The sequence below is a fragment of the Podarcis filfolensis genome (assembly GCF_964270895.1).
Source record: "Podarcis filfolensis genome assembly, chromosome: 13".
NCBI classification, from domain to species: Eukaryota; Metazoa; Chordata; class Lepidosauria; order Squamata; family Lacertidae; genus Podarcis; species Podarcis filfolensis.
The window spans coordinates 43008296-43033748 of record NC_139615.1 but is presented as its reverse complement, the minus strand read 5'-3'; the positions used below and the strand labels follow the sequence as shown (position 1 = coordinate 43033748).

At 46.5% G+C, this 25453-nt stretch overlaps 1 protein-coding gene across 1 annotated transcript in view; it reads left to right on the top strand.

Moving 5' to 3' along the window:
• Positions 1–25453, top strand: part of ACE (angiotensin I converting enzyme) — a 62952-nt gene that overhangs the window by 22435 nt on the left and 15064 nt on the right. Inside the window, exons 3-16 of the mRNA XM_083581832.1 lie at positions 4987–5080; positions 6272–6415; positions 7240–7431; positions 9612–9709; positions 10571–10743; positions 12223–12446; positions 13081–13225; positions 14987–15085; positions 17677–17799; positions 18889–19100; positions 20397–20533; positions 22227–22385; positions 23300–23387; positions 24624–24636. Of these exons, the coding sequence (XP_083437958.1) occupies positions 4987–5080; positions 6272–6415; positions 7240–7431; positions 9612–9709; positions 10571–10743; positions 12223–12446; positions 13081–13225; positions 14987–15085; positions 17677–17799; positions 18889–19100; positions 20397–20533; positions 22227–22385; positions 23300–23387; positions 24624–24636 (1901 nt within the window). The remainder of the gene's footprint in view (positions 1–4986; positions 5081–6271; positions 6416–7239; positions 7432–9611; positions 9710–10570; positions 10744–12222; positions 12447–13080; positions 13226–14986; positions 15086–17676; positions 17800–18888; positions 19101–20396; positions 20534–22226; positions 22386–23299; positions 23388–24623; positions 24637–25453) is intronic.

Here is a 25453-nt window from a genome sequence, read left to right as displayed (position 1 = left end):
TGGATAGAATGATCTGACCATCATCCCTGTACGGGAATCCCTGTTGTTTTAATACAAGGTCAAACTAGGTGGTCCCTCGTTTCTAAATTTTAACAATTGTGGCAGCATAGCAGTGGTTAACAGTTCCCCCCAATGGGCAAACAGCAGCTTCAAGGAGTGATTTTCAGTGGGAAAATAGCTGCGGCGTTTATGTATCATTTTCTCAGCCCTGGGGTCCTGATCCAAATGGGATGCTGTTGCTGGAAATTTATCACTATGTACCAGCTGAACATGGGAACATAAAACGGACTGGATTTCTTTTCCTTTTTAAAAAAATAATTTTTATTAAACGGGGAAAAACATTTTAAAAGGATGCTATTATTAACTGTTTGGTTCGTTGTAAAATTCCCCACTTTTAAATAAAAGTTTGAAAAATGTAATTTATAACACAGGAAAGAAAAGAGAGAAGGAAAAAGGGGGCGTTATCCTTTGCATGCCAACATGTTATAGATGCCTAAAAAGGCAAAGGTAGAGGACCCCTGACAGTTAAGTCCAGTCGCGAACGACTCTGGGGTTGTGGCACTTATCTCGCTTTACTGGCCAAGGGAGCCAACATTTGTCCACAGACAGTTTTTCCGGGTCACGTGGCCAGCATGACTAAGCTGCTTCTGTTGAAACCAGAGCAGCGCACAGAAACGCTGTTTACCTTCCTGCCACAGTGGTACTTATTTATCTACTTGTGCTTTCAAACTGCTAGGTTGGCAGGAGCTGGGACAGAGCAACGGGAGCTCACCCCCTCGTGGGGATTCGAACCGCTGACCTTCTGATCAGCAAGCCCTAGACTCAGTGGTTTAGACCACAGCGCCACCTGCGTCCCTACTTTCCCATAAAACCATCAGTCTACATTCTTAAGAAACATGTTGTATTACCAAGGTGAGCCAAAACACAGTCTGAGCGCCACATTCCGCCCACAAAGCCTTTTCCTGGTGGCCCCGGGCAACATTTGATGGCCCCTTCAAGCCCTTGCTCTGCCTTCCAAAGCCGTGAGGCTTTGACAGGTCCTAGAGTCCTCCCGTCTCCTTCCCAAAGCCTAGATAGTGCTTTCCAAGCTTTGGGAAGGAGGTGGGAGGGCTCTAGGGCCCTGCAGAGCTTCGTGCCTCCTTCCCAAAGCCCAGGTTCCCACTTCTCCAGCTTTGGGATGGCAGAGCAAGGGCTGGGGGGGCATCAGATATCGGCCTTGCTCCCCCCTCTCCCACATGTCTGTATGCATAATAACTACAAAGCAATGCAAGCTTAAATAAGGAAACAAACCGTGTGTGAAGATAGCACATTCATTCTATCATACGTTAAAGGAAAGCATATTATTATTCCTCTTTTTTATATCTTTACCTAGAAAAACTTTCATTATAAGGGTTTGGGGGGGGGAAGGAAAAGAATTGTCTGCTATTCCAGATACAACTAGTATATTTCACGGGGGCTGTTATTATTGATGTTGTTTTTATTTTCAAACAAGATAAAGCTCTGCCATTTACTCGAAAACGGCTGCATTTCAATATTATCTTCCTGCTGTTCTTATATGGGTAATGGTACAGCTAAGATGCTTAGTTGTAGCCAAGAAAGAACAAATTACACCCCCCCCCAAAAAAACCCTACTCCTCATTCTCCTGTTTGATAAGGAAGAATACGTGAGCTTAATTTACTCCTGCCAGTCTGGTTCCCAGGGCAAGAAGCCAGTTTGTGGAATTGATTTTTTAAAAAAAGACAAAAACAAAACTAAAAAAACATGGGAACTGTAGCTGAGACTGTAGTTGCAATGATGACAAATATTTCATTTTGCCTTTCCCCCCCCCAAAGAAACTGTCATAAAGTTGTTCCTTGTACTTTCAGGGTAAACATATCCCAACCCATCCAAAGCTTGTTTTGTGAATGGAAAACCAATCTGAACTTTGTTTATTTTTGAGTTGATATAAGGAAAGATTAAAAATAAAATAAACAGCTGCATAGCAGAGTACATCTGCAAGCTAGGAATTCTACCAAAGTGGCTTTTGTTTGGTGTCTTTTATATAAATAGTCTTTTACTAACTTTAACTCAGTGGTAGAGGAACATTGGAAGATGCCTTTAAAGTGAGTCGGACCACTGAGCTACACATTGTTGGTGTTGAATGGCAGCAGCCTTCCAGGGGTTCAAGGTGGGTTCCTTCCCAGCCGTAATTGGGGATCTCAGGGGTTGAACTTGCAACCTTCTGCATGCAAAGCTTTGCTGCCGAGCTTTCCTGGGGACTAGCTCAGCTTTGTTAGCACACCATCAGCCAGTGGTACCAAATACGCATTCTGGCCACCTGGGATTCTGCACTGAAAAGGCACAAAGAGTGTGGCAGAATGGGAGCTCACAGCCCCAGATCCTGGCGAGTTGGCCCTTCACTACCTATTAATGAAAGGCACAGCCAACAAAAAGGCCCACATGTCCCAGATGATTGGCTGCAGTGCACCTTATGAACCCTACAGCTCTAACTTGACCTCTTTTCCAAGCACAATTCAAAGTGTTGGTGCTGACCTTTAAAGCCCTAAATGGCCTCGGTCCAGTATACCTGAAGGAGCGTCTCCACCCCCATCGTTCTGCCCAGACACTGAGGTCCAGCACCGAGGGTCTTCTGGCGGGTCCCTCGCTGTGAGAAGCCAAGTTACAGGGAACCAGGCAGAAGGCCTTCTTGGTAGTGGCACCCACCCTCCCACCAGATGTCAAAGAGAAAAACAACTACCAGACTTTTGGAAGACATCTGAAGTCAGCCCTGTTTAGGGAAGCTTTTAATGTTTGACAGACTATTGTATTTTAATATTCTGTTGGAAGCCGCCCAGAGTGGCTGGGGAAACCCAGCCAAATGGGCAGGGTATAAATAATTGTAGTCGTTTCGTCGTGTCCGACTCTTCGTGACCCCATGGACCAGAGCACGTCAGGCACTTCTGTCTATAACTGCCTCCCACAGTTTGGTCAAACTCATGCTGGTAGCTTCCAGAACACTGTCCAACCATCTCGTCCTCTGTCGTCCCCTTCTCCTTGTGCCCTCCATCTTTCCCAACATCAGGGTCTTTTCCAGGGAGTCTTCTCTTCTCATGAGGTGGCCAAAGTATTGGAGCCTCAGCTTCAGGATCTGTCCTTCCAGTGAGCACTCAGGACTGATTTCCTTCAGAATGGATAGGTTTGATCTTCTTGCAGTCCATGGGACTCTCAGGAGTCTCCTCCAGCACCATAATTCAAAAGCATCAATTCTTTGGCGATCAGCCTTCTTTATGGTCCAGCTCTCACTTCCATACATCACTATTTGGAAAACCATAACTTTAACTATACGGACCTTTGTTGGCAAGGTGATGTCTCTGCTTTTTAAGATAAATAAATTATTATTATTATTATTATTATTATTATTATTATTATTATTATTATTATTATTATTTTCCTTGGTGCCCAGTCTTACTCTCTGAAACTTATTACCTTTCTCCCCACCCCCTGCCCCGGAGTATTATACCCACTCGAGATGGTTATCTAACATCAAAGCACTTGCTAACTCCATTTGCTGCCTTTCATGTTCTCATGTGCCCTGAATGCAGGCACGCTTCACAATCTCTTCTTCCAGCAATCAGCCCTCATCTCATCCTAACACAACTCCCTTCCCCCACCACTGTGCCATATTTTTTTTTCAGAGCTCCTTTCGTCTCTTATATAAAGGTAAAGGTACCCCTGACCATTAGATCCAGTTGCGGACGACTCTGGGGTTGCGTGCTCATCTCGCTCTATAGGCCGAGGGAGCCGGCGTTTCTCCGCAGACAGCTTCCGGGTCATGTGGCCAGCATGACTAAGCTGCTTCTGGCGAACCAGAGCAGCACACGGAAATGCCGCTTACCTTCCCGCTGGAGTGGTACCTATTTATCTACTTGCACTTTGACATGCTTTTGAACTGCTAGGTTGGCAGGAGCTGGGACCGAGCAACGGGAGCTCACCCCATCACGGGGATTTGAACTGCCGACCTTCCAATTGGCAAGCCCTAGGCTCTGTGGTTTATACCACAGTGCCACCCGCGTCCCTTATATACCTTCTCTTATATACCTCTTACATATATACCTCTTCTCTTATATGCCTTACCCTAAACAGAGACGGACTTTGGCCTTTCAGATTTCAGAGACTCCAAAATTGAGCACCCCCTGTGCCTCTTGTCTTCCATTCTGCTCAATTCACTATGTCATAGTTGCAGTGCCCAGTGTGGTGGAACTGTCACACTGCCCAAAATCCACCTCTGCCCTTAAGGCCGATGCAATGCTGGCCTCCTCCTTTCGAAATTCTGCCATTATCTGTCCTTGCTCGCCACCCTCCCCTCCCATTGCTTTTTAAGCTGTGAAGGGTTGATTCTGTACACCTCTACTGCCCCCTGCCACCCACTTTGCATTTCCCATTTTCTCCCAGCCCACTTTGAATTTCAGGCCTGCCTCCTCTTGTTCCTTTGACCTTCATGCCTTGGCCAGGTTATGGTAGTGAGAACATCAGTCCTGACTTCCGCTCCATGGTGTGTAGCGTGGCCTGATCAGGGTCTTGATGGTGCAGGCAGCATCGCCACATCAAAGTCATGTGAGAACAGCAGGCTTTTATGCTGAAACAAAAGGGACTCGCCCAATAGTTTTGTACTTTCAATAATGCAAGATTACAGGGAAAATGAAGGTGTTTTTGGGCCCATTCCTGACTTGGCTGGCTACAGACACCTAAGTTTCAAGTTCATCATAAAATAAATAATTTTGAACACTACTCAGGAAGCCAGTGTTTGAGGCAGCCTCCCTGGGTGTCCTTGCTGTTGCCACTGGGCAGCCATTCTCTGTTGAAACTGTGATAGATTATAGGGTACAAAGCAGACCTGAGGTGTGGAACAGGTGACACTGTGGCTGGGCCGAAAAGGAGTGACTTCGTAGAACTAGCAGGTATGGGACTATCACACTAACCTGGACTATTTCTCTTTCCTTTCTAAGTATAACACTATTCTGAGTGAGATGGACAATATCTACTCCACTTCCAAAGTATGTCTGCCAAATCAGAATTCCAGCTGTTGGGCTCTAGAACCAGGTGTGTATCTTCCTGTTCTCATTAGCGTAACCCTCCCACACCCCAATCTACGTGACTGCTTTCAACACGGGAGCACCTCAAGGGGGAGGTGATTTCTTGAGATCTGAGGGCTGTGTCAGGAATACCACAAGTCCCATGGTCACAGATAACTGTGACATTGTAGTGGCGTAAAATGTCACATGCTTGCTTTGATGTTTACAAATATTTACGTGGTGCTTATCATGCCACAGATTGTCTTAGTTCGTATTCTACAGCACTTGTGGAACATGGGGCCATCCAGTTGTTGTAGTTGTTGTTTTATTATTCCAACTCCTAGCTGCTCTAGGAAGCTAACATAGCCAATGGTGAGGGATAGTGTGAGCTGTGGTTCAAAAACACTCAGAGACCCACAAGTTCTCAACTCCTGTTCAACAGTATGCTTATTTTTCAAGTGTGAGACCATTTTGCCCCCACAACTCTTGACACTGCAAGAGTTGAAGAGCCTGATTGATTTGGAGCCCTTAAAAATGATGTCTTCCTTTAATGTGTTTCAGCCATTTCTTTGGCCACCAAATGTATCATTGTACATTGATAAGGGCTAGAATAGAAATTATGTGTAGCAGCTGTGTCCAAAGATTTACATTCAGTGGTACCTTGGGTTAAGTACTTAATTTGTTCCGGAGGTCTGTTCTTAACCTGAAACTGTTCTTAACCTGAAGCACCACTTTAGCTAATGGGGCCTCCTGCTGCCGCCACACCGCCGGAGCACAATTTCTGTTCTCATCCTGAAGCATATTACTTCTTTCTTAACCTGAGGTAATATTTCTGTGTTAGAGGAGTCTGTAACCTGAAGCGTATGTAACCTGAAGTGTATGCAACCAGAGGTACCACTGCATTTCAAAAACTAGGGCACTTTTGAGAGAAGTTACAAGCGCTCAGCTGCCAGCAAACCCAGAATTAGTGTTTCCCAATTTGAAAGACAGAAACCAGTGCTGTTGAGATGGTTCTCAATCTACCACCGAATCAAAAATAGCCCCAAACTTGAGGGGAGGGGACTCCTTTGTCCCTGAACAATAACACTGAATAAATAGCACTGCCCTTGTGATGAGGCACATCACCTACAAAATGGGTTCTTTTCAACCTATGACCATTTTCTGTGTTTTTTGTTTTTGTTTTTTGTTTCTGGTCTCTTCTCCTGCACTCACTTCTCAGAGATAACGGACATCATGGCCACCTCTCGCAATTACAGGAAACTGCTCTATGCCTGGGAAGGGTGGCACAACGCAGCCGGCAATCCTCTGCGGCCCAAGTATGAGGAATTTGTTGTACTCAGCAACGAGGCCTACAAAATGGATGGTGAGATGCTTTAAATATGGATTGGGGGGTGTAAATAGGAAATGGGCCATTCGTGGGATCAAAAGACTGCCTTACGGAGAAAGCTGCAAGCAGCTGGGGCATTTTAGCTTAGGCAAAAAAGGTGATTGAAAGCTTCAGAGAAGGCCTGAATATTGTAGCTCTCCCTACTGCCCTCCTTTTAGAAATGTATTCCCCATGTTTCCTAAGAGAGGACCCATTTGGAGAATGGTTCTGCAATGCCAGAGTGAAACCACTGTGATCTGATGATTTATGGTGTGTTACCTCAGCGCGTCCATTCTCAACTGATTTACATCCCATTTTGAAAATATTTGAGGGAATGCTGAGCATGTGTCAACGTGTTTAGGAGAGGGTCATCACTGCAACAATGAATTTTGACTTACCCCGCCACACAACTGTTATGTACTGAAGTTCTCACCTTGGGCCAGCAGGGGGATACTGTAGATAGTTATGCAAATAAGGGATTGAAAGTGACGTTCAGTGATTGGATAGTTACAAAAAGTGGTTACTGTTGTGTTGTAGTGGAGCTCTATATAAGCAGGCTGGCTGAACCCTTCAGTTCAGTTCTGTTCTGGCCTGTGAATAAACAAGAGCTGTTTGAAGAACCGCTGTGTCGTCTGATATGTTCACCCGCCAAAAATGATCATGTGAATTGGCTTTCAGTTTGTGGTTGCGTGCTCTGTGCCTTAAGAACAGACATTGAACAACATGGGTATATGATGTGGTGGGGGAATGATTCTCCAACCTTGTGTTGAGATTATGCACGTGTGACTTCCTTTGGGTTCTGTGCTCTTGTTGGCGTCCAGGCTTCAAGGATACCGGTGACTATTGGCGTTCCTGGTATGATTCACCAACTTTCGAGGATGACCTGGAGCAACTCTATCACCAGCTGGAGCCCCTTTACCTAAACCTGCATGCTTTTGTCAGGAGGAAACTGTATGAGCGCTACGGCCCTACGTACGTCAACCTGAAAGGCCCCATTCCAGCTCACTTACTGGGTAAGTTGGCAATAAAAAGGGGATGAAGTGGAAGTCATGCTAGAGAAAATCATGATGGCTCATTTCTGAATGCATGAAGTGTCCTGCCACACTCTACACAGGCTGACCAGTTGGACTGCTTCAAGCTGTCATGCCTAAGAGTGAACAGGGTCCATTTCTGTTGAGTCTCATCAGTGCTAGAGATGATGATGATGATCTAGTCGCTTTTCTCACAAATGTGACCCAAAGCGATTTACAGTGGACACTCGGGTTGCAAACGTGATCCGTGTGGGAGGCACGTTCGCAACCCGCAGTGCCGCGTCTGCGCATGTGTGGGTTGTGATTCAGCACTTCTGCACATGCGCAAAGTGCGATTTAGTTTTTCTGCGCATGCGCGAGTGCCGAAACCCGGAAGTAACCTGTTCCGGTACTTCCGGGTTTGGCGCGGTGTGCAATCTGAAAACACGCAACCTGAAGCATCTGTAACCCAAGGTATAACTGTACAAACACAATTGAAATAGAAAAAAAACAATTGCAACAAACAAAACCAACAGAAACCTTAAAAACCAACATCTATAGCAATAAAACTCTGGTCTTAAAGATCCTATTCCACTGCAAGAAGCCACAAATGCTTTAAAAAAACAACAATACACCATCACATCAAGGGCTAAAAGTCCAGGTAAAAAGGGGGTATGGAATGCATGGCACCTAAAAACAGGTAAAGATTACGGGATCATAGCTATGTCAGTAGTCCGTAGAGCCTCTGTAAGAGGAGAACATTCCACAAGGGGAGATCCATCACTGAAAAGGTCTAGTCTCACGTTGCTACCCTCCAGACCTGTGCACACAGGGGGACACAGTGAAGGGCCTCAGATGACCATCAAAGGGTTGGATTTGTATGAGGAGATGTGGTCCTTGAGGTATTGGGGTCCTGCACAGCTCTCCTGCACTTTGAATGGAGCCTGGAAACTAATTTGTAGCCAGTGCAGTTGTGGAAGAATTGGTGTAAGTTTCGCCTGTCCTGGTCAACAATCTGGACAGCAAATTCTACACCAGTTGCAGTTTCTGAACCATCTTCAAAGGCAGCCCCGTTTATAATGTTGCAATAATCCAACCCAGAGGTTGCCAGAGCCTAGACCAGAGGTTTTCCACCTTTTTGAGTCCATGGCTCTCTTGACCAACTACATTATTTCTGTGGCACCCCTATGAGTTTGAGGCAGTCCTTCCAAAATGCATCTTCCAAAGGGTGGGAGAACAATGTTCACAAGAATCACAATCTCTCACTCTCATAAAAGCCTTGGAGTAGGTGCTGCCAGTCTTTCTGGATCTTTGGGCAGCCTGGGTTTCTTAGTTGTTTAGAGCATGGTGCCGATAGTGCCAAGGTTGCAGGTTTGATCCCCATAAGGGGCTGCTGCATATTTCTGCATTGCAGGGGGTTGGACTAGATCAGGCTTCCTCAAATATGGCCCTCCAGATGTTTTTGGCCTACAACTCCCATGATCCCTAGCTAGCAGGACCAGTGCTCGGGGAATTGTATGGGAATTGTAGTCTCAAAACATCTGGAGGGCCGAGTTTGAGGAAGCCTGGACTAGATGATCCTTCGGGTCTCTTCCAATTCTACAATTCTATGATCTGCAAACCAGGGAAACTATCATGGTTGCCCATAGTCCTGAAGCTGTTCAGACTACCCACCCTCAGCTCCTAATAACATACCGTATTTTTTGCTCTATAAGACGCACCAGACCACAAGACGCACCTAGTTTTTGGAGGAGGAAAACAAGAAAAAAAATATTCTGAATCTCAGAAGCCAGAACAGCAAGAGGGATTGCTGCGCAGTGAAAGCAGCAATCCCTCTTGCTGTTCTGGCTTCTGGGATAGCTGCGCAGCCTGCATTCACTCCATTAGACGCACACACATTTCCCCTTACTTTTTAGGAGGGAAAAAGTGAGTCTTATAGAGCAAAAAATATGGTAATTAATGTGATATCTTCAATGGCCCTAAGGGATCTAACAAGACTTGGGAAGAAAACCACAGTTGTTATTTTTTTGCTTCCATGCCCCAAATGTGAAAAATTGACAAATATAGCTTCCCGGTGATATTGCATCATAAGCTTCTTCTTCTTGCTATTATTCCTTATGGTAGGAAAAGGCTGAAACTAACTGTTCGCCTCAAGCTAAGCTGTGCTGCTTTGCCCCCTGCAGGTAACATGTGGGCGCAGCAATGGAACAACATTTACGATATGATGATCCCTTACCCAAATAAGCCCAGCCTTGATGTCACCAATACTATGAGGCAGCAAGTAAGGTCATCCGTGTTGTTATTACATACGCTTTTCTTCTTACACTTTTGCTGCTTTGACTGCAGCCTTCATATAGACAGCAGGGGTTGCGAGTGAAAACAGCTACCGTATTTTTCGCTCTGTAAGACGCACCAGACCACAAGACGCACCTAGTTTTTGGAGGAGGAAAACAAGAAAAAAAATATTCTGAATCTCAGAAGCCAGAACAGCAAGAGGGATCGCTGTGCAGTGAAAGCAGCAATCCCTCTTGCTGTTCTGGCTTCTGGGATAGCTGCACAGCCTGCATTTGCTCCATAAGACGCACACACATTTCCCCTTACTTTTTAGGAGGGAAAAAGTGAGTCTTATAGAGCAAAAAATACGGTACATACCTAAACATCAATGGGGGCGGGGTGGTATTGCTGCCATTCTACAGTGAGATGCTGCAGAATAAGTGCACACATTAGGGGAATAATGAGTACTCCCAACAAGAGAACGCCTGTATTGTTATCTATTAGGGGTTGGATCTCAACTTACCATGCTTAGAATAGTAGATCCATTGAAATCAATGGGGTTTGAATTAGCGACAGCTGAAGCCCCTGATGTTGGGAACGATTGAGGGCACAAGGAGAAGGGGATGACAGAGGACGAGATGGTTGGACAGTGTTCTCGAAGCTGCCAGCATGAGTTTGACCAAACTGCAGGAGGCAGTGGAAGACAGGAGTGCCTGGCCTTCTCTGGTCCATGGGGTCACGAAGAGTTGGACGCAACTAAACGACTAAACAAAAACTTAAGCCCTGCTGATTGATTTCATTAAGCATGACTATGTCTGGATCCAAGAAAATGCATGCTATCTCATTCTGTGGATGGGTCCTTTCCTAGAATTGGAACGTAACGCGCATGTTCCGGGAGGCGGACGCATTCTTCACCTCACTTGGCATGATTGAGATGCCACCTGAATTCTGGAAGGATTCTATGCTGGAGAAGCCAACAGATGGCCGAGAGGTGGTGTGCCATGCGTCGGCCTGGGACTTCTACAACCGCAAAGATTTCAGGTGCCTACTGCATGTGAAAGGGCCTTGCTTTGGAAAGGGGGAACCAAATGCCTTCTTGGAAGAGAACCACAGAATGCATTTATGCAGATCCTTTTAAAGAAACATAGGTCTTTGAAAAAATATCAACGTCCAGTTTTAGTAACAACATGTGGTTCAATTTAAGCGGTATAGAAATGAAATGTATAATAATAGGCACTGGTTTCCTCATCTCAGAGCTACAGATCTCAGTACCCTTAACAAACTGCAGTTCACAGGAGTCTTAGGAGGAAGTCATGTGCCTTCAATGTGCATTGGATGTGCTTTAAATTTATAGTGTGTATCAGCGATAAATCTACTAAACGTATAAACCAGTTCTGAAAACCTTTTCCGTGTGCTAAATCTTTCCTAGAGAACCCTGGGAACTATAGTGTGTGGGAGCACTTAACGTATTTTTCGCTCTATTGGACGCACCGGACCATAGGAGGGGGAGAACAGGGGGAAAAAAATCTTCTTGTTCTCCCCCTCTAAAACAAGGTGCGTTCTGTGCGTTCAAGGTGTGTTCACCCAAAGCCTCCGGAGCCCAGCGGGAGTTCAGGCTGCAGGCTGCTATCCGCAAGCCTTGCGGATAGCTTCCTGAAGCCTGGAGAGCGAGAGGGGTCGGTGCGCACCGACCCCTCTTGCTCTCCAGGCTTCAGCGAAAGCCTGCATTCGCTCCATAGGACACACACACATTTCTCCTTCATTTTTGGAGGGGGAAAAGTGCGTCCTATAGAGCGAAAAATACGGTAATATGTTAAGACGTCTTTGAATCCCTTGCAAAGCTACCAAGAAGGACTGGTGTTCCAAGGATTACATCTGTGAGAGCTTTAAACAATTTAAATTCTATATTGACAAGAGGGCAGGGGCAGACCTTGGTAATAAGGTGCCCTGAGTGAGGACAAGATTTGCTGAGGACAAATACTTCTTATTCTCACAATACAGTGGTACCTCTGGATACGAACAGGATCCGTTCTGGAGCCCCGTTCGCATCCTGAAGTAAACGCAACCCACGTCTGCGCGAGTGCGGGTCGCGTCGCCGCTTCCATGCATGCGTGTTACGTCATTTTGACCATCTGCGTATGTGCAAGCAGCAAAACCCGGAAGTAACGCGTTCCATTACTTCCGGATCGCCGTGGAGCGCAACCCGAAAGCACTCAACTTGAAGCAACTTCAACCCAAGGTGTATTTCCGTTTGGTGCAGTTGCTATTTTTAATGGATCTTCTAAATAGGTGCCTGTATGAATATAGGGTGGTGATGATGGCTTAGCACCCCCTTGGCTCAGTGCCCTGTGCAGGGAAACTGAAGAGGGACTTCCTTTTCAACTCTTCTGAGGACTCCGTGTGTAAAAGGGAAGCAGGAACGACCCTTCCAGTCTGTCAAGCAGGTGCCCTATTAGCTCAACTGGTGCATTTTAACAGAACCAATGTTGCATCCTCACCTTTCTGCTCCATACTTTGCAGGATAAAGCAGTGCACAACCGTCACCATGGAGCAGCTCTTCACAGTACACCATGAGATGGGGCACATTGAATACTACCTGCAGTACAAGGACCAACCCATCTCCTTCCGCAGTGGGGCCAACCCTGGCTTTCATGAAGCCATTGGCGATGTCATGGGCTTGTCCGTCTCCACCCCCACTCACCTCAAGAAAATTGGGCTGCTTGACCAAGCCACTGAGGATATAGGTAACGGTTGAGCATGGTGGGTGATGTAGGAGAACTGTGGTGAATAGCTAATCGATAGAGTTGATGGGACATTTCTCAAGGGTCAGGTTTCCAGCTGAGATTAGTTGCTTTGGGGATGTGGAGCCAGACTTCTATCACTCCAGGGCTTCCCAGCTGCTGAAGAAGAAAGAGAAGATCCTAGACCAGGCATGGCCAAACTTGCCCTCCAGATGTTTTGAGACTACAGCTCCCATCATCTCTAGCTAACAGGACCAGTGGTCAGGGATGATGGAAATTGTAGTCCCAAAGCATCTGGAGGGCCAAGTTTGGCCATGCCAAAACCCAAAATTTGCTCTCCACTCTTTATTGCTGTTAGGGATTGGGGAGCTCTTCATATCCACACCTGTTCCCTTTGGGCAACCCAGAGGGCAGCTTTGTGCCTGCTCAGGGTCTGACTGCTGCCATCCGTTGGGTTGGAAAGGAATTTCCTATAAAGTCAGGTGGGTCTTTGTGCCCCGAGGCTTGTGGGTCACTTGCCCAGGTCATCTCAAGCTGCTTACTCCGCTCTTGACTTGTGGCACAAGATCTTCAGGGTGCTTATTCTGCTCTTATTCCAGCTCTGAGTCTTCTTTCCCCTTTCCCTTCTTCTTTGCAGAGAGCGACATCAACTACCTATTAAAAATGGCCCTGGAGAAGATCGCCTTCCTGCCCTTTGGCTACTTGATAGACCAGTGGCGATGGAATGTCTTCAGTGGGCGCACCCCTCCCAACCGCTACAACTATGACTGGTGGTACTTGAGGTAAAGGCCCCCCCCTCAGCAGTGCAACTGTGGCGGGTGGAGGGCTGCCATGATGGCTGAGCAAGGGAAGCCATTGTTTCAAGAAACTGTATGAGGGGAGGGGTTCCCCAAGCTGATTTCAGGTGATAGGACTGAATTACAAAATTGGGAAGGGGGAAGTCCATGTTTGCTTGAGGGACCCATATATCTTCTCAACAACTGTTTGTTTGTGTGTGTGTGTGAGAGAGAGAGACAGACAGACAGGGGAGAGGGAAAGTGGAAAGAACGTAACATGAAGTGGATGTAACATGAGGTATGACTGTAATTCAGTTTTGCATCATTTCACGACACAGTAATTCAGTTTGCCTGGCAAACTGGAGGTTAAGCTAACCCTTTCCAGCCGCAGGAGGAACGCGGGGAGCATTCGCGTGACACAACTACACACTGCAGCCGACACACTAATGTGTCACGACACACAGTTCAGAAAGCTCTGGGTTAGAGTGTTGGACTATGACCGGGGAGGCCAGGATTCGAATCCCCACTCAGCCGTGAAGCTCACTGTGTGACCTTGGGCCAGTCACCATCTCTTTGTTAGGATTTTTATCCACCTGTGCTGCTCCAGCAGTAGCACTATGTTTGGTTATATCATGTGAGTGTCTGAGAGAGCGTGAGACAGGAAGTCTCAGTACTGTTGGAGTACTGTTGGAAGTTACTTTCACTTCTGATTGTGATGCAGGTTCTGTACTGGTGCTCAAAGAACATAGACATGCTGATGGATTCTCTGTATATAGACTGTAAAATAAAATACTGTATTTTTCGCTCTATAGGACGCAATTTTTCCCCTTCAAAAATGAAGGGGAAATGTGTGTGCATCCTATGGAGTGAATGCAGGCTCCTTGGCTTCAGCGATAGCAACACGAAGCTTCCGAAGCACAGAGGGAGCGCTCCCTCCGCGCTCCGGAGGCTTCGCGTTGCTTTCGCTGAAGCCTGGAGAGCTAGAGGGGTCGGTGCGCACCAACCCCTCTCACTCTCCAGGCTTCAGGGATAGCCGCCCGAAGCCTTTGGAGTGCAGTGGGAACTTGCGCTGTGCTCTGAAGGCTTCGGGTTCCTTTTGCTGAAGCCGGGAGAGCAAGACTCTCCTGGCTTCAGGAGAGAGGGAGAGCTGTGCAGCGCCCCTTCAGCAAAGTGGGAGGAGAAATGGAAGGGGCTCTGTTTCTCCTACCACTTCGCTGAAGGGGCGCTGAGCAGAGAGGGGGATAATTTTTTTTTTCTTGTTCTCCCCCTGTAAAACAAGGTGCGTCCTATGGTCAGGTGCGTCCTATAGAGCGAAAAATGCAGTAGTTTAGAACTACAATTGACTCTTCTGCTATGATATGCAAGAAGACAAGTGTGCTCCTCTCAGGAGGCAGGGGTCGCTTATCCCGGTCTCTCTGGACTGAAGGAGATTTATAGCCAGGGAGGACCACCGGGGAGAGGTCCCAGAGTCTTGGGAAGTTGGCAGCCTTCCCGGGTGTGTTTCCAACACTCTTGGCTTACCTCACAAGGTTGTTGTGAGGATGAAATGGGGTGGGGGGAGAACCAAGTACACCACCTTGAGCTCCTTGGAAGATAAATGTGGTATAGACATGCAACGAATAAATAAATATAAATAATAAACGGCATACCCATAATCAGCATCAAATCTAGATTAAGAACAAACAACCTGGAATCTGCTTCATTTCTAGAGACTTGTGCTAATGCTGTTCTGTTTCTTCTCTGTCCGCATGGCTGACCTTTCTCCAGAACAAAATACCAGGGAATTTGCCCTCCTATTGCAAGAGATGAAACCAACTTCGACCCTGGTGCTAAATATCATATACCTGGCAACACACCTTATATCAGGTACCGGGAGCTGAAAGAGTTGGGGAATGTGGAATGTGTTAATGAAACATGGTGAGCTTCACTGATGTTCTTGAGTGAGGCTGGTGTATATGCCTTCATTATTCATGGAACGTCGAGTACATTGCAATGTTCTGCAGTGTTGAACTACCTGAAGGTTCTGACAAGCAAATCTAAGGTGGTAGAGAAGGACGTGTTGAATTTCTCAACTTTCGAATTCCCAAAATGAGCGGTGCTAAAAAGTTGTAATATGACATGGGAATTCAATATACCGTATTTTTCGCTCTATAACACGCATCTGACCATAACACGCATGTAGTTTTTAGAGGAGGAAAACAAGGAAAAAATATTCTAAACGAAACAGTGGATGTATGATTTTTATGGTTCATGCTGTGGCCACAGACATGTGATCTGACAGTGAGTTTGGGGTAGCCCAATGCAAAAATCCTGAGGATCCATGTGGATCCATGCTTTGTAACGTTTTTGCGCCATTGCGGCCCCATGAAACAGTGGGTGCGTGTGTGTTTTTTGGTGCAGGCTATAGCCATGGAAATGCTATGTGATCTGATGGTGAATTTGGGGTGACCCAGTGCAAAAATCCTGAGGATCCATGTGGATCCATGCTTTGTAACCACGTTTTAAGTGGGGAGGGAAGGAAAAGAACTCAAGGGACAAGGAGCACGCGTGGGGTGTGTGGAGAAGGAGCTTTTCTGCGAGCTGAGCGGGGGGGGGGGGAGAGCACTGTTGCTTTAAAGGTATACTTAAGGTATTTGCCCTGTGCCTGGGTTTTTTTTCCATTTAACAGTTTGCAGCCTTTTCCTTCCGCTCCTTGTTTTGAGGCAGAATAGATTTGAGCAAGTGAGGAGGACTTGGATTGCAGGGGATTCGCCATTAGCTGTGTAAAAGCGCTCCTCCTTGCAGCCTGAATGATAAGCAGCCACCAGCAGCAATAGAATGGAGCACAAAAAAGCGGTAGGGGCACTAGGACCCAGACAATGCTCAAATCTATCCTGCCTGAAAATAAGCTGCTCCGTCCCGCGGATCAGCTGAGACGCGGGGGGGGGGGGGGATTTGCGAAGTTTCCCCCTCTCCCTCATGCCCTCCCCAGCCTTTTTTTTTACTTCCTGGTTTTCACTGCGCTGGCTCAGAGCTCGAGGTTGGTTTTATTTTGCTGCTGGTTGCTTAAATTTTATCTTTCCTGCCATCCCTCTGCAGCCTCACTGCTCTGTTTAGAGAGCGCACGGACTTTTGCTAGCTCCGTCCCTCCTCCCGTGTAAGCGGCTGCTGCCGGCTTTGCTGCCATGACTCTCCTTCCCTCCCTCCTCCCCGGCTCCAGGTCGCTTTAAAGCAAGCAAAGCGAGAGCCTCGTAGAGTGTGTAAGCGGCTCCCGCTTTGCTTGACTGATGGCAGCCATGGCTCCGATCCGTGCATTCGCTCCATAACACGCACAGGCATTTTCCCTTACTTTCTAGGAGCAAAAAAGTGCGTGTTTTGGAGCGAAATTTACGGTATATATTGGTTAAAATATAATTCAGTTTTGCCTGGAAAGTAAAACATATGTAAAATTGCATAGAGCATTAAAATTTTGAAAAGTACTTGCAGTTATATTATTATTATTATTAATCATTATCTGACATTTTCAGAAGGTAAAATTAAAACTCTTTGGTTTTTCAAAAGCAATTTATGTGCTTTTCCATCAAACCTAGACTTACCAAGCTAAATGTTGCTCAATCACAAAAAAAATAGCAGATTTGAATTCATCACACCCAAAAACATATTTTTAAGACCCTACACTGAAGAAATTTGCAGAAATTAAGTTTCACACCCTAAAATGGCACACCCTAGCGGCAGAGGAAGGCTGCATGGAGTTAGGTCCCCCCAAATCAATTCTGAACTCCATACTCTTTAGTATAGGAACAAGGAGCTTTTGACCCTCCAGTTCCTGTTGGACTTCTGCTTCCCCCAAGACAGAATGACCCACAGCTGGGGATCATGGGAGTTGGAGTCCAATAACATTTGTAGGTCCAAAAGCTACTCCTCCCCCAGCTGCTTTAGAAATGCAGAACTTGCAGAGAGTTCTTGACTAGCGTGTTCTTTTTAAGGCTGGGAGAGAACTTATATGAAGTTGTTCACATTTAAAGGTGACTATCAAATTCACACTTTCTGAAACAATATCAGAAACTAAGCAAGGTCGTCCTTTGAAATTTGCACTTATCTGAATTTTGCTGTGCAAACAGTGTTTGCAGAGCTGCTTATATTAGTGGAAATTGCTCATGGAATTGTGCATATTTAGGAGAAATGCGCCCTAAAATGTTGATAATCCTGCAAGAGAACTTTTTTTTTTAAAGTCACCAATTTGCTGCAGAAAATGGAAAAATGAAAAACTAAGAACCAAACTGGCAGATCTTTCCGTGCTTCATTTTTTTTGTAACGTTATGCCTTCAAAAATTGACTCTTGTTCAGTATGGCAGAATTTGCTGTGATATTAGTAGTAGTGGTAGTAGTAGTATTGGGCACTGGGGTGGTTAGTGGGTGTCCTACTGAAGAACTGATGGGTACCAGAAGTATATGGATTTTTATTTTGTCTGGGGCAGGTACTTTGTCAGTTTCATCCTGCAGTTCCAGTTCCACAAGGCGCTCTGCCAAGCTGCCAACCACACTGGCAATCTTCATACCTGTGACATCTACCAATCCAAAGAAGCCGGACAGAAGCTCAGGTGACAGCAGGGAGAGATGGGGAAACAGCAAGGTGTGGTCTCCTACCTAAATGGCATTAGAAGTGGGTGGGAAGACCTAGGCTAACAATTCTAGGTTGGGGGCATTTCCCCCTTCCTGAGACCATGATGTAACAAGAAGGGGTACACCTGTGTTGGAAAAAGCAAGAGGGCTGTGACATGCAGACCTGAGGACTGCGATCACACAGGTGTGACCACACTCAGTTGCAGAAGTGATCTCCTGGCATAATCTTGGCGTAGCTTGAATGCCACTGGGCACTTACCCATTAGTGGGGACCAGATGCTCAAATACCCTGGGAAAGGTGACCGTACAAGCATGCAGTGTTGGAGAGAGACCTTAAGAATGGCATCACCCACACTCTTCAATGGAAGGGTACCTCCGACATCTATCATGCTTGTGGTGTGTCCACCTAGGCACCTAGGGAAGCAGATTCCATCAGTTCCAAGGGGTGAACTCATCCCTGCCACTCCCACTGACCATATAATGCAAAGCACCTTGCAAGCAAAGAGCAGCAGGAATTGAAGTGCTTGCAGAGCAAGGAGTCGCAAAAGTCTGCAGGACATAAAAGTTCAACTATTCACAGCTGGTACCAGGTTGGGGGGCGGGGCTGGGCAAAGCAGACCCTGGCCAGCTTACCTGGCAGTGGTGACGGGCACCTGCCATTTTATTTTCCCAAAATGTCCCAGGGTCATGCTTCTTCTGGGAGCGTAGTGGAAAATTTAAATGCTAACAGGACCCAGCCATCCAGGGAACTAGGCAAAACAAACACAAAAACTCACACTTTTAAAATAAAATAAAAAGAGGGGGCGTTGGGGCACTGGCAGCTGCCCAAAGGTGCTGGCACTGGCTTCAGTTCGCATTGCCTAGTTGCTGGCTGCTTCAGAAGATGTGGCAAGAAAATAAACCCAAACTGCAAGGTCTCCTCAAATCCCTTCTGTGGTGCGGGAGTCCGCAGCAGGCGGAGACTGGAGTCGCCTGGTCTTGTGGGTCTTCCACAGTGGCTATCAGCATGAGTACAGTAGCTGCATCTACATCACTACCCATTCGTCTCTTTGTTTTCTTCGCTGCAGCGAGGCGCTGAGGGTTGGCTCTTCCCAGCCCTGGCAGAATATTCTCCAACAACTCACTGGCACAAATAAGATGGATGCGTCAGCACTGCTGGAGTATTTCAGTCCCGTTACTCAGTGGCTAGAAGAACAGAATAAGCGAACCAATGAAACGCTGGGCTGGCCGGACTTTGAGTGGCGTCCCCCCGTCCCAGAGGGCTACCCAGAAGGGCTTGGTAAAGTTTCCAAGGCACAAAGTCATGGGGGGGGGGAAGAGGCCTGCAGGAGGGTGGTTTCACTATGACCCTGGTGCTTGGGCACAACGGTAGCAGGTGTCCAAAGAAGAAGGGGGGGTACCAGATGACCACCTCACTGCTTGGCTTTGCCATTGGACCAGGGCAATTATAATCCACAAAGGGGCACTCAGCTTGTTTTATATTTTGCAGTGGAACATAGGAATGGAAGTGGCGGTCTCTTGCATAAACAGGGGGACAACACAGGACATCCGACTGGGAAGAAATGGCTGATGCAGCTGGAATATGGAGTGGTTTTTGTCTTGTTTGTCTGTGGGGGGAGGAGGACTGTGAGAGCCCTGGTGACTTCACTGCAGGATGACTTTTAGGGAGACCGGGAATAGGGAGATAGCAGGCCGTGCTTTCCTTCTAGCATTGATAAACCACAAGTATTGATCCTTAAAGCACCTGCTGTTTTGCCTCTGGGCTGGCACTTGGTAGGGCAGGAGCCAGGCAGCACCCCTTTTGAGGGTGAGATCTGTCTAGCGAGCTGCTGGCTTGACTTATGCTGTTAAGGGGTATTGACCCTCTTCGTAAAGACCAGGTGATATGTCTACTGATAAGGGAGAGTGCAGCCCTTATCAAAGCAGTGGGAGGCCAGCTGTTATGTCTCTCTACTGATGAGGAGTGCAGACCGGCTCTCCAACCAATGGGGTTCCATGCTCCTGATGTAACAGATGAATTGGAAGGTGGGATGAGTTGCCGCCTGGTGAATTGGCTGATTCTAGAATGTGGGCATCTCCACCTGTGTGCTCATTTTAACTTCCCAATGAGCAAAGGTAGATGCTCAGCTAGTACTTACCTACCACTCACCTGCTGGCTTCTCCTAACATTTCTCTTTAAGGGGACGGGGACGCCAGGGGATGAAAATGTCACAGGTGGGTCTTCAGAGTTACCAGGTCTCAGCCCTGGAGTGTGTTTTAAGTGATAGGGTTTTGTCCCAGAAGTGTGAACTATAACATTAAGGAGGATAGGTCTCCTGAGCATGTTCAGAATGCCTTGTCTTCATCCATGAGTAACCACAGCCAATAATTGCACATCATAGGTACGGAAAGGAGTTCTGATTCCATCAGAGAATGTAAAATTTCTGCAGGAACCTGGGACTTGTCTCTTTAGAAATTAGGTACTGGGAGTTAACATGCTAGACTAAAAGAAAGAAAGAAAGACAAGGAGGTGAGTTAATTTCCCTACTTTTTCCAGCTTTTTGTTTCTCCCTCCCCACCCTTTAACCTTTTCCAGATAAAATAACTGATGAAAACGAGGCTAAAACATTCCTGGCAGACTACAACAGCACAGCCGAAGTGGTATGGAATTCTTACACAGAGGCCTCTTGGACATACAACACCAACATCACGGAGCCCAACAGACAGATGATGGTAGGAAAACCAGCAGAGTGTGGTAGGGTCAGTGGTGGTGGTGGGGAACTCAGTTCAATTCACATTTAAAGGGGAACCTACCCAATGTCTCGTATACCTGAAGGAGCGTCTCCACCCCCATTGTTCAGCCCGGACACTGAGATCCAGCGCTGAGGGCCTTCTGGCAGTTCCCTTGTTGTGAGAAGTGAGGTTACAGGGAACCAGACAGAGGGCCTTCTCGGTAGTGGCACCCACCCTGTGGAACGCCCTCCCTTCAGATGTGAAGGAAATAAGCAGCTATCTTCTCTTTAAAAGACATCTGAAGGCAGCTCTGTTTAGGGAAGTTTTTAATATTTGATGCTGTATTGTTTTTAACACTCGATTGGAAGCCACCCAGAGTGGCTGGGGAAATTATTATTATTATTATTATTATATATTATTAATTCACGCTTTCTGAAATAATATGTGAACCGAAACACAGCCACCTTTCAAAATGCAGCCACCTCCGAATTTTACAACAGAGTTCTGCAGCTGAGTAATACGCATTATATGCATATGACGATGCATATAAATTAGTGAAGTGGCTTTGAAAAACATGTCTGTGTTAGGGAAAATTGCATACAATTTATCCTGTTTATAACAGGATAAATTTGAACAAAAATGCTGATGAATTTTCATGAGGACTTCTTTTCTAATAAAAAATAAAACATCAGAAACGGATGTGCAAACATAGAGAAATAAACAGAAACTGACAGATATGTGAAACCCTAGATTGTGGGGTTAGTGTTTTTGTTTGCCCTGAGCCCAAGGGAATGCTGCCTTGGGTTCCTTCACATGGAAGGGTGGGAAATAAATTTTATCATCATCAATAATCCAGAATGCAGCAGCTAGACTGGTGACTGGAGGCAGCCACAGAGACCGTATAACACCGGTCCTGAAAGACCTTCATTGGCTCCCAGTACGTTTCAAATTCAAAGTGTTGGTGTTGACCTTTAAAGCCCTAAACGGCCTCGGCCCAGTATACCTGAAGAAGCGTCTCCACCCCCATCATTCAGCCCGAACGCTGAGGTCCAGCGCCGAGGGCCTTCTGGCGGTTCCCTCACAGCGAGAAGCAAAGCTACAGGGAATTAGGCAGAGGGCCTTTTTGGTAGTGGTGCCCACCTTGTGGAACGCCCTCCCATCAGATGTCAAAGAGATAAACAAATACAGTCATACCTCGGGTTGAAGGAGCTTCAAGTTAAGTATTTTCAGGTTGCGCTCCGCGGCGACCCAGAAGTAACGGAGTGCGTTACTTCTGGGTTTCGCTGCTTGTGCATGCGCAGTTGCTTAAAATGGCGTCATGCACATGCGCGGAAGCGGTGACCCACGCACGCGCAGACACACAGTCGCATCTTACATTTACTTCAGGATGCGAACAGGGCTCCAGAACGGATCCTGTTCGTATCCAGATGTACCACTGTACCTGACATTTAGAAGACATCTGAAGGCAGCCCTGTTCAGGGAAGTTTTTAATCTTTGTTGGAAGCTGCCCAGAGTGGCTGGGGAAGTCCAGTCAGATGGGCGGTGTACAAATAATAAATTGTTGTTGTTGTTAATAGGGGCGACTAGACAGTTGTGGCAGTGCTGGAGTTAGAGAATGAGCTCGTCCTTTTCCCCTCTGATACAAGTGTGCTGGCTAATGCCCCTCCCTCTCTCTCCCATATGTGCCTTGCAGTTGCAAAAGAACATGGAAATGTCAAACCACACCCTGCAGTACGGCCTTCGGGCTCGGATGTTTGACCCTACTGATTTCCAAGACCCCACTATAAAACGTATCCTGAAGAAACTGAGTGACATAGAGCGGGCAGCCCTACCTGACGCACAGCTGAGGGAGGTGAGAGTGAACCATAGAGTCGTAGAATTGCAGAGTTGGAAGGGGCCCAAGGATCATCTGGTCCAACCCGCCGCATTGCAGGAATCTCAGCTAAAGCATCTTCGGCAGATGACTGCTCAACCTCTGCTTTAAAACCTTCATTCCATCCTTGTTCCTGATGTAGATCTTCACTCACCCCTTCTTCCCTGGCAAGGAGATAGGGGTATCATCTTGTGGTTCACACCAGGTGCCAAAATGTATTGGGCCCAGGACATAGCAAATCAGTTATGGAACTTCCTGTCCATGGAGACCTACAGAATTGCCCTGTTCTTCGCTTTCAGGGAAGCTGTTGAGGGTTTCCATCTGGTAGAGGTTTAAGGTGGAAGGAGTGATGTTATTATCCTGACTTGGGTGCTCTTCATGTATTTTCTTAATGATGATGTTTGTATGGGATGTTTTATGGGTGTTTTTTTTAATTGCAGGCTGTTTGGGGACTTGTTGAAAACAGAACTTAAAAACCTGGAATTAATAAATAATGTGTAGTTAAGTCCCCAAGGGACAGTTCTGTAATGAGGCCCTAGATCCTTGGAATTGAATGTGCTGAAAATTAAGCTGCAGACATAAATAAAGAGCATTCTGAGAGGCAGGCAAGCACAGGGCACCAGAATATGAGCACACTTGTGTTTCATTGCTTGCACAAATTCAGCATAGCAGGGCTCATCCAGCATGTTGACACAATTATTTGTCTGGCAAATGAAAACAGGAAGCAGATGCATGATCAAGCCATAACAATAAAATATTTCTGTTCAATTCAAATGCATATAATAATACAGTTTCCGCCAATAGTCCTTGGATCTTGTTGTCAGGCAAATGATGGCGAGGAGACGAGCCCATATTTTACCTCCTAAGCAAATGAATCCTTTTTTTTCTTTCAGTATAATCAGCTCCTCTCAGACATGGAGACAATTTACAGCGTAGCCAAAGCCTGCACTGGAAACACAAGCTGCAAGTCCCTGGATCCTGGTAAGCCATTTATACATCTCCTGGCTGATAGGAATAATCTCCCACCTCATTTCCCGGCAACCATGAAAACATACCGGACAAGATAACTTTGTCAGCTTGAGAAGTAGAGCTGGGCAAATGCTATCAGGACTTAGTTCCCGTGCAAATATAAGAAGAAGGTGCTTTTGAGTATGCACTGAGTGGCTTTCCCACACCATTGTGTAATCAACAACCAACCTCCACATATCTGGGGGGAAGTATGTTGCAACTTCCGAGTAGTTTTGATAGCCCCATAATGTTTTGACGTAGAAGTCAATCCCTACTAAGAAGTCACAAGGATGTAAGAGGAGCTGTGCTGGATCAGACTAAGGGTCTCTCTAGCCTAGCATCCTGTTCCCACGGTGGCCAACTACGTGCTTATGAGAAACCCACAAGGAGGACATGACCACAACAGCACCCCTCACTTCCTGATTCCTGGTAGCTAGTATGAAATATACTCGGAGTCGAGTGTGAATTTCATGCTCTTTATTCAGCCCATAATAGCAATGAATGAAAGAAACTTTCTCCAAAACATCTAGCTATATATACATATACATACACAATGGGCCCCACATGATTGGCTAATTCCAGGCTGCTCCTGTAGGCCAATCAGGTTGTGGATTCACCTCCTTCAAAAGCCTGATTGGCTGCTCCTGCAGGCCAATCTGGTTGCTGATTCACTTAATCCAGGAGCCTGATTGGCTGTTCCTGCAGGCTAATCAGGTCACTGATTCACTTCCACCTGGAGCTTGATTGGGTGGCTCCTGCGGACCAATCAGACTGCTGCATTCTGGAGCCTATTGTTCTAGGATTCAGCACAGTACATAACATAGTATTCCAAGGCACATTGCCTCTGATACATCATTGGAGAAGACTCTCTTGAAAGTTGGTGGACTCCCCTTCATTGGAGTTTCTTCAGCAGAGGTTGGATGGCCATCTGCCATTGATGCTTTAGTTGAGATTCCTGCATTGCAGGGGGGTTGGACGAGATGACCTTCAGAGTCCCTTTTGATGGTACAATTCTATGATAGAAATCGTAACAAGTAGCCATTGGTAGTTTTATCCTCCATGGTTTTGTCTAATCCCCTTTTAAAGCTAACCAGGTTGGTGGTCATCACCACATTTTTGTGGAAGCAAATTCCATTGTTTTATTATATACTGTGTGGTCTGTCTTGAATATCTCAACCATGAGCTTCATTCAAGTCCTGTGGATTTTAGCAAAGGATGAGAAGTAGTGGGGCAAAACAGCCTTGTTCCTACCATTAAACTATATGAGGCACATGAAGTTCATGAGAGCAGCCTGGGTGTGATGAGTTGAACATAGATCAAAGAGAGGGGGGCGTGGTTTGATGAAGAGTAGAACCAGGGCTTTTTTTTCAGCCGGAACTCACCGGAAATCAGTTCCGGCACCACTCAGGTGCGCGCCATTGCCATCATAAGAGAACAAGTGAGGCGTTCATTCATGGTGAACTCCAACACCTCTTTTCATAGAAAAATAGCACTGAGTAGAACAGGCTATGAAACACATTATGTAGGAAGGAAAATCTCTGTGGCGCAGGTGGGCTTTGAGAAATAATAATAATAATAATAATTTATTATTTATACTCCATCCATCTGGCTGGGTTTCCCCAGCCACTCTGGGCGGCTTCCAACAAATACAATAACCTATTAAACATTAAAAGCTTCCCTAAACAGGGCTGCCTTCAGATGTCTTCTAAAAGTTTGTTAGTTATTTTTCTCTTTGACATCTCGTGGGAGGGCGTTCCACAAGGCGGGTGCCACTACCGAGAAGGCCCTCTGCCTGGTTCCCTGTAACTTGGCTTCTCGCAGTGAGGGAACCACCAGAAGGCCCTCGGTGCTGGACCTTAGTGTCTGGGCAGAACGATGGAGGTGGAGACGCTCCTTCAGGTATACTGGACCGAGGCCGTTTAGGGATATGAAGGGAGGTAGAGGGAGGTGGCTCCACAGTTAAAGAAGTATACCATGTTTGTTTGGAGAGAACATAATGGAATCTCAGAACTGGAAGCCAATAGGCGAGCCTGCATACA